Source organism: Octodon degus, unplaced genomic scaffold (assembly GCF_000260255.1).
Source record: "Octodon degus isolate 3935 unplaced genomic scaffold, OctDeg1.0 scaffold00003, whole genome shotgun sequence".
NCBI classification, from domain to species: Eukaryota; Metazoa; Chordata; class Mammalia; order Rodentia; family Octodontidae; genus Octodon; species Octodon degus.
Window position 1 is genome coordinate 28060623 of NW_004524579.1, and position 9544 is coordinate 28070166.

A 9544-nucleotide genomic window follows, 5' to 3' on the forward strand; every position below is an offset into this window, starting at 1 on the left:
GAGAGAGAGAGAGAGAGAGAGAGAGAGAGAGAGAGAGAAATGGATTGGATTGGATTGGATTGAAGAAATGAAGGAAAATTGTGTAAATAAACACTAGTTACTGAAAAACGCCCTGGAATTTTCCAAGTAAAAAATTTTGGCTTGGATTAGGAGTGGGTTGAACGATGGATATAGTTGAAAGATTTTTACCAGACTCTAGTAGTTGGTGATTTATTAGGCTGGGGTAGGGAAGAATCAGAGAGAATATCAGGAATGAACTCTGAGCTTTTCATTTGTCAGATGATAGCAGGAGAAATAAGTTTGAGGGAATTTAAGTCTGTTTTAGACATAGTGATGATTTTGAAGATGACTTCTGGTTTTCAAACCCATATTTGACACTTGATCTTGCTGGCCTCAAACTCAAAATCCTCCTACCTCCTGAGTGCTGGGATTACAAGCATGTGCCACATTACATGGCTCAAACTTTGTTGTTTACATATTATATGAAGCAACTGATACCTCTTTTGTGCTGCCTCTGTACTGTCTGTTTTAATGCTTAAAACCTTATTAGTTTGTCAACTCTTTGGGAGGGGTGACTTTTTACTTCCTGGAATTCAGAATGTACCTGGCACAGTTAATGCTTGGTAAACGTATGAGTGAATGCCAATTCCTTTTGTTTCTTTATTTGCATGTCAGTCTTCTTGAAGATTAGTTCTTATCTAAAAGAAAAGGCCACATAGTGATTTCTAGTGCTTTGTAGACTCACAGTATGAAATCAGTAAACTTTAGCTGTTACTTCTCTTGTTGTCTTCATTGTTTCCATTTAAGTACTATGTATTTATATTTTTTCTACTTTTTAGTTCTGTGTAAACTGAGTGATGATTTAGGGTTTATTGTTTAGGGAGTTTTCTGAGAGGTAGAGATAGAGGTGGGGGGCCCATTTTTAGACATTTAGGTTTGACTTTCAAAAGTGAAGGTGTTTGGGGTATAACTGAGTGCTTACCTCTCATAGGTGAAGCCCTGAGCCAATCTGTTGTATCTGAAAGGGGGCGGGGGGGTGAGATGAATATTACATATTGCCAAAATATAGTCAAGAGCCAGGGATATAGCTCAGTGGCATAAGTGCCTGCCTGGCAAGTGCAAGGTCCTAAGTTCGATGCCTGATACTGCCAAAAAGAAGTAAAAAAACTAATTTAAAAAATTCAAAAGCCAAAAACAATGTGATTCAGAGTGACTGAGTCAGATATTATTTAGTGTGTCTAGCAAGTATGTGTCTAGTATGTGACACATACCTGTCATCCCAGCATTCTGAGAGGCTGAAGCAGGAGGATCACAAATTCATTCCTAGCCTGGGCAACTTAGTGAGATCCTAGCTCAAAATTTAAAAATAAAAAAAGGGTTGGGGATATTGCCCAGTGCAAGGCACTGAATTTAATCTCTAGTACTGAAAACCCAAAACAGCATTATTTACTGTGCTTTATTTCAGATACATCTATATCATGGGAATACAAGAAAGAAATGAGAAACTGTTCTATAGAATACTACAAGATGATATTGAAAGTCTCATGCCAATTGTATACACACCAACAGTTGGGCTTGCTTGTTCCCAATATGGACACATCTTCAGGAGACCCAAGTAAGGCCTATTTTTAAAAATATTTAAGCTAGTGATTACTGTTTTTTTTTAAAAAACATTCCATATACCTATTAAACTTTTGTTTGTTACATTCTTGTCCAAATCATCTCACAAAAGCTTAATTCAAATTAAAAGAGATTAGTTAAAAACCTAGCATGGATTGTGTATCTTTTATTTTTGTAGGAATTGCATAATTCAGTCCTTTAATTATTTGTGAATATGAGAATAGTGTACTTTTTGTACCTTCCTGTTCCCCCCTAAAGGTCTTAATTTTGGTGGCAGATTTTCTGTAATTAAAGTTTTGGGAACTCTGCCTATTCAAGAATTGGTTCTTTCTCATGTGTCAGTTTTAATTTCTATTTTTGTTTTCCTTTTAAAATGGGCTTTCGTGAATTTTAATTTCATATGGTTTGAGCACTTTCAAGTATTTTAAGTAGAAAGAGTACAGAAACGGGCCATTGGGTGAGGCCCTGGATGTACCGTATATTCCCTCTGTGTCTTTTCACATGTCCAGTAGGAATCAAATACCTCTTAAAAAGCTGCTGAGAAGAAACTAATTGATGGATCTTCGTAAACTTATAAGCATTATAAATGTGCTGTTTTTCCTTAAAGTATGTTTTGTTTCTCATATTAATTTTTTCAGTCTGTATTGAGAAAATTCATGTCCATCTAACTTACTGATACATATGTAAAAATTTAGTCAAGGTGTGATATTACTAATCTTGAGTCTTGTCCATCTTTCTTCGTGTGGTCTGGCGGCTCTGAAGCTCTAATGGGCACGAAGAGCACCTGCTGGACTTACTGCCAGCTCTCATCTCCTTTCCATCCCCAAGACTGCTTGATGAAAGGGGGTTTGGTGGCCTGGATTATAGTGGTTGTATTGTCAGTACTCCTTGGAGACAGTGATGGATACTAACTAAAACCTTCCCATGATAAAATCCAACTGTTCGCCACTTTGATAGTTTATTTGAATGGTGTTTCTCAACCCAGATTAAAGAATAGAGGGAAACAAGCATACGGCAGCGTGGCCCTATGCCCCTGGGATTCTTAATGGAGTACTCTGGTTTGGATTCAGGTGTGAGTGTTTCATAAAAGTTCCTGGTGTCCTTTCATGTACCCAGAGATGAGCAGTGGCATAAGCTAGCAAGAACATGGCTCTGAGCAAGGGCAAAGAACGTATTGCAAGGAAGACTACATAGAGTTTTTGCTCTGTTTTGGGTGTCAAAGATCATCAGTAATCTTGTTTGGCTGATTAATCTTAACTCTGAGTGAATTAAGTCTGAGTCTGTAGGGATGGGGCCTAGCTTTTTTAAAAGCTCATAAGATAATTATGTAGACACAGTTGAAAACTTTCTAGACTACACTGAAAGTTACATGTAAAAGTAAGTTTGAAGGCAGCAGGAGCCATCTGCTCAGACCTGTTTTCAGAACCTAATGTTTCTTTTTTCTCTATTTCTCTTTTCCCCTTCCTCTAGCCCTGCCACCACCAACCACTTTTAAAATCTGGATTTAAAAATTAACTAATTAATAAATTCTGGATTATTTCAATTAGATAACAGTATACTATGCTTAACTTTACATTACCCATTCCATAATATCTACGTATTTCAAAATAGCATGTTGTACGTTCCTTAAAGTGCTTTTGTCAATTTTTTACTTTATTTTAATGTTTTTAAGTGTGTCATCCTTTGTGTGAATTTACTAGTTTTCTTTCCTCCCTTCAAATTTCAAATTTTGAGTTTCACTGAATTTTAACTGTTTACTTACCTTATGTTTTTTTAAATTATTATTAGTGGTTTATCTTTACAATGGTTTTTACTGGAGATGTATTGTTTATGTGATGTGGATACATTTCTTCTTGAGTAAAATGATCACATCACTTAACAGTAAACTTTGTTACCACTGCAATGTGAACACTGTTATTGTGCTTTGAAGTAGCTAAAAATGTTTGAAAAATAAACCAATGTGACTTAGCTAAATTTGCTGGAAATTATACCATGTCTAGATACTTGATTAAAATACCTAAGCATTCCAATTATGGACAAAAAGTTAGAAACAAAAAACTGTCATGAAATGCAAAGGTGTTTTTGTTCTGTTGCAGGGGATTATTTATTTCAATCTCAGACAGAGGTCATGTTAGATCAATTGTGGATAACTGGCCAGAAAATCATGTTAAGGTACTAATAGCACAACCCTCCTTTTCACAATGTTTTTCTCTTTCCTTGTAAGTTACCTCTGCATTGCCAAGAACAATTTTTCATTGTTGCTGTGATTTACTTTACACTTCTGTATATGCAGGTGTAGTGATTGTGTCTGAGGAGATGGTATTGTAATAGTTCTAAATGGGTTATGGTATAGTACAGACTTGAGTCTGAGAAAGAAAATGGAGTTGGTACCGGAGGCGAGTCCTGTCACTGCCACTGCCACTCCAGCGTCCTGCCTTCTTCCTTTTCTGTTTCACTAATGATATTCTAGGTGGGGAAAATACATTAAAACGTTAAAGATTTATTCTGGAGGGTATTGGAGAGGATTGGTTATACCTTTTTTTCAAACTAAGATTCTTAGCATGTATAAAACTATCAAAACAGTTTTAACTTTACCAAATATAGTTAGTGTAAATGTTTGTCAATGTAACGATCTTTTACATAAAATGTAATGACTTCTTTCAAAATCTTTCGATAGACTTTTGCATTTTTATAGGCAGTGATGTTCTTTGCCTTTATGACCTGTATCTTCCTTACCAAAATGAACACTGATGAATTTATTAGTTCAGATACTCCAGAAAAAAATTGGTATGATAACTAAACTCACCAGTGTGATCTTGAATCCTTGTGTGTACATATGCGCATTTTAAATGGTAGATCTTTTTTCTCCTTTACTGTTGCTAAGGGTTTTCTTTGCCCTGCATTATTCTGTTGAAGTAGCATGCTGTTTATTTTTAAACTTTTTTTTCTTAAGGTAATTTCTCTATCAGAATTTTGTTCACTTTTTCTGTAGTCTTTCTTAAAGGTACATGGCTTTAATCCTAGCTACTTGGGAGGCTAAGACAGGAGAAGCACCAGCTCAAGGCCGACCTGAGCGAGCTTAGCAAGACTGTCTCAAAATAAAAAGGGTTAAGATGTAGCTCAATATTGCTGAGTTCAATCACCAGTACTGCAAAAAAGAAAAGAAAGAAAGAAATCAGATTGGTCCTTCAGTCAGACAGAAGCACTGTTTCCAAACCTAAGTCAAAGGGAAATTAAATCTAGGTAATTCTTTTTTTAATGTACTGCATATAATAGGCAGATATTTTAGATTATGTGTTTCATTGAATTACCCTTCCATTTAGCTGAGAATTTTATTTTTGAAAGTAAAAATATATGAAGAAAATCAATGTTATTTTTAATGTATTTCTTTAGTGCCACATTTTGGGCAACTTTTAATGTACATTTTTGTTTTTTGTTTTTTGTAATTAAGGCTGTTGTGGTGACTGATGGGGAGAGAATTCTGGGTCTTGGAGATTTGGGTGTCTACGGAATGGGAATCCCAGTAGGAAAGCTTTGCTTATATACGGCTTGTGCAGGAATACGACCTGATAGATGCTTGCCTGTCTGTATTGATGTTGGAACTGACAATCAGGTGAGTAGCATCTGTCCCCATTGAACTTCCTCTTGTAGGTAAAAAACTCCTTGTTTGAAGGTGATTTAAGAAAGGAAAATTTAAAAAGAAAAAAAGAGAAAATCTTTGGCTTGGTTGTAGCTCAGTGGTAGAATCCTTGTATCTTAGGGACCCCACTTCAGTCTCCAGTACAACAAAAAAAGAAGAGGGAGGGGCCGGGGAGATGGCTCAGTGGAATAAGTGCTTCCCTGGCAAGCACAAGGACCTGAGTTCAATGCCTGGTTCTGCAAAAAAAAAAAAAAAAAAGGGGGGGGGGATTTTGTAATTGATACTGATCTTTTTCTTAAACTCCACTTGTATTATATGTACAAATGATAGTTAATTAAGCTTGTTAAAAGTTTCTTAAAGTACTGTAATTTTTGTTTTATATGTTTAAACTAGTAATGAATGTAGTAAGAAATTTTACCTTTTTTATAGGCACTCTTAAAAGATCCATTTTACATGGGCTTGTATCAGAAAAGAGATCGCTCGCAGCTTTATGATGATCTGATTGATGAGTTTATGAAAGCAATTACTGACAGGTATCTTTAAAAGCTTAACTACATGAAAGTATCTTTAATTGGTAGTGATGGAGAACATAGTTCTGTTTTGTTTTTTGTGAAGATAAGCAGGACTAGATTAAATCTGGGGAATGTGCAGATGCAAGGCGGAAGCTCTGCTGTGCTTGCTTTTTTAGTTACCTCACATCTAAAATGAAGCCTGCATTCACCTGTCCTACCCAGCCCTCCCTGCTTAGTCCTTCTTTCAACCTGGACAGCAGGCTGACCATTGTGCATTGAAATAAAGATGTTCTGCAGCTTTTATCCTCCTCACTACTCACTTCTTTGCAGTGTCTGGCCAGGTTTTCCAATTCCTATGTACTTGAAACTTTCTCTTGACTGTTAGATCTTCTCTTTGACCTTTGTAAACTCTGTGTGTGTGTGTGTGTGTGTGTGTGTGTGTGTGTGTGTGTGTGTTTCTGTTTGGGAATCAAACCCAGGCCTCGGGTACTAGCCAAGTGGTCTACCCCCACTATGCTCAGAACTCTTAGTATATTCAGTTGACATACATTTATGGTGTATTCTGATGCGTTTGACTCCTAAAACTGGGTAAACCCATTCCTGTACTGCATTTCTAACAGCTGGACTCCACCATAGGGAAATTCTGTTACTACTTCATATTCTCATTTTAAACAGTTACATAGTCCCAACCACTATTAATGATAGTACACTCAGCTTATTGCCCAACCTTTGATCTTGGTATTATCTTTGACTTTTTTCTTCATCAATCACCCATACAAAGAGATTAGGTCTTTTCCATTACTGCAGAATTGTTCTCTCCTCATCTCTCTTCTGGATTTCTCTAAACTTTCTCCCCATTTCTCCTTAGTTCTTCCCCATTTTGACACCATATCCATCTTCTACAAGTTTGTACTTCATTATGTCATTCTTTTTTGCTTGACATCATCTCTCAGTGGATTTTGGTTGCCACAGGATATACCCAAACTTTATTTTCACAATCCACCTGTAGCCTACCTTTTAAATTATTAACACATACAAGGTACTGAAAAATTAATTCCTTTTCAGAGTCGTTTTACTTTCTTATTGCTGGGACAAAATATCTGGCACCCACAAATTAAGGCTAGAAAGGTTTATTTTGGCTCACGATTTGTACAGATTTCAGGCCATAGTCAGCTGGTTCAAGGCAGGGTGGGCAGGGCATAGGGGAAGGCAGGAGGCAGCAAGGGACCAAGAAGGATGAGGAATACCTGGCCTCCAGGCTCCACCCACAGTGACCCACATCACCCCCAACTTTAAACCTATTAGGAAACTAATCCAGCATCACAAACCCATGATCCAGTCCCCTCCCGAAAGCCCCACCTGTGAGTGCGTGCAGCTTTGGGGAGACATCTAAAGGCAGACTGTAACAAGAGGCAATGTTGATGACAAGTCCAGACCTGAACTTTTCATCTTCCTGGACATTATCATCTCCCCTTTTCCTCATGTTGCTACCTTGGACAGCCCAATTGGTCTCATCACCAATCTGTTTGTTCTAATGGCTCATAGTGGTCCCTTAACATCCTGTGGCTTTTTAGGTTCTTCATGTTATACTGTATTGTACTGTACTGTGCTATACTATACTCTTCTCTTGTTTTTCTTACCTCTGTCCACACTACTGTGGAGCACATTACTGGTTAGTACATCCTTGCTAATAGGAATCTCACGTGAATTCTTCCCTCTGCAGTCTTCAGTAATTGTACATGGGATATAGAGAAAAGGACCTTTTTTCTAGTTTGGGATTCAGAATGCTGTCTCTTTTGGCTTTAGTTAGTATACATTCCCATACTGCTAGTTAAGTGTTAATTAGGATGTATATATCACATACATTGTCTTTGAGGCTGAGTCAGAGTCCCTTCATTTTTAGGAAATTTAGTATTTGTGTGCTGTGAACCCTGATAGGCTTCTTCGAAGTACTTTATACTGTTTGACATCACAGGGGCCCATTTTGTTGCTACATTGTTTGTAATCACCTAATGATTTTATTTATTTATTTATTTATTTATTTATTTAAAATGATACATCTTTACATTTTGGGTCTAGACCTTCACAGGCTCTGAAAGTTTTTAGATGACCTTTAACATAGCACATTACATTGTGTATTTTTAAATGCTATCTTAAGAAATATTAGATAGGAAATCTGTCTCATAGCAGTATTTTCAACACAACCATTATGGGTTTTGCTGTTTTTAGATATGGCCGGAACACACTTATTCAGTTTGAAGACTTTGGAAATCATAATGCATTCAGGTTCTTGAGAAAATATAGAGAAAAATATTGTACCTTCAATGATGACATTCAAGGTAAAGCAAAATCAAAACTTTAGCTTTTTATTCCTACTAAACATTTATGATGTTCCTTTTTTTATTTTTAAAAATGTTTGTTTTTCTTATAGGAACAGCTGCAGTAGCTCTAGCAGGTCTTCTTGCAGCCCAAAAAGTTATTAATAAACCGATCTCAGACCACAAAATCTTATTTCTTGGAGCAGGCGAGGTAAGCTGTTACAAACTTTAGAATTTAAAAACAACACTTTGTTTTAGAATTAGAAAGTAGAAAAGAATGTTGTTGCTCATGAAAAGAGTACAGTGGGCTAATAATTTTGTTGAAGTAGTGCATATGAATTTTTTGGTAGAAGGTAGATAATTTAAAATATGTTGAGAGAATATCACAAAGAATCATTTCTGTGTAATTTTTAAGAGACATAAACCAAATATTCCTCATAACATAATCTTAAAGTAATTCAAACACTTCACTGTACTCTAGTCTTTACTTTTCAGTTTTGTATTTTATTGGACAGGCTGCCCTTGGAATTGCGAATCTTATCGTTATGTCTATGGTAGAAAATGGACTCTCAGAAGAAGAGGCACAGAAGAAAATCTGGATGTTTGACAAGTATGGTTTATTAGTTAAGGTAAAATATTTAATACTAAAATCTCTTCCTTTGGGCTGGGAGCATAGCTCAGCAGCATGAGTGCCTGCCTGGCAAGTGTAAGGTCCTAAGTTCAATTCCTGGTCCCAAACAAAACAAAACGAAACTCTTGCTTCATACTTTAATAATAATCTTGATTTTTCTCTTGATTTTTTAAAAGATAAAAGTCCTTATTATGTATTATTATAGTTAACCTTTATATAGCTAAGAGGGTTTTGTTATGTGGTACTTGGGATCAAACTCAAGACCACCTGCATGCTAGGCAAGCACTCTACCACTAAGCTACACTTCAGCCCTAAAACTAAGTTTTTAGTAGGAACATGGAATATCCTCATCATGTGGTTACCAGTACATGTAGTAGTTGAGCAAAATGCTTTAACCCACAATCTGAAAAAAAAAAAAAACTGTGGACCACACCTCTGCAAAAAACAAAAAGCTTAATTCCTGAAACCAGTACATGGATAATGAGCTCTTTCCAATTATTTTAGTACCCTTCAGGTCTGCCTGCTTTCCTTTGTATCAGTTACTATTTTTATTAGCTTAATTTTGTAGATCATATAATGTGGGATACTGAAAAATATATGGGTTCATATTTCAGTCTATATAGTTTAGAGTGCTGTTGTATTTTTATGTGAACACATCCTATAATATAATGACATAGCAATTACTTGCCATTTTCCATTTATATCTGTGGGATAGACTATCTCATTGTACTGTGCTGTAGCTCTAAAATCTTTTCTTCTTAATTACTAGCAGTATTCTATTAAATGAAAACTTAAAGTATTATGAATGAAAAATCTTCAGTAT

General features: G+C 36.0%; 1 protein-coding gene across 1 annotated transcript in view; it reads left to right on the top strand.

Annotated features, from left to right (window-relative positions):
• Positions 1 to 9544, top strand: part of Me2 (malic enzyme 2) — an 80266-nt gene that overhangs the window by 34826 nt on the left and 35896 nt on the right. The window contains exons 4-10 of the mRNA XM_004623659.2: positions 1466 to 1615; positions 3717 to 3792; positions 5072 to 5233; positions 5690 to 5793; positions 8002 to 8111; positions 8204 to 8301; positions 8606 to 8719. Of these exons, the coding sequence (XP_004623716.1) occupies positions 1466 to 1615; positions 3717 to 3792; positions 5072 to 5233; positions 5690 to 5793; positions 8002 to 8111; positions 8204 to 8301; positions 8606 to 8719 (814 nt within the window). The remainder of the gene's footprint in view (positions 1 to 1465; positions 1616 to 3716; positions 3793 to 5071; positions 5234 to 5689; positions 5794 to 8001; positions 8112 to 8203; positions 8302 to 8605; positions 8720 to 9544) is intronic.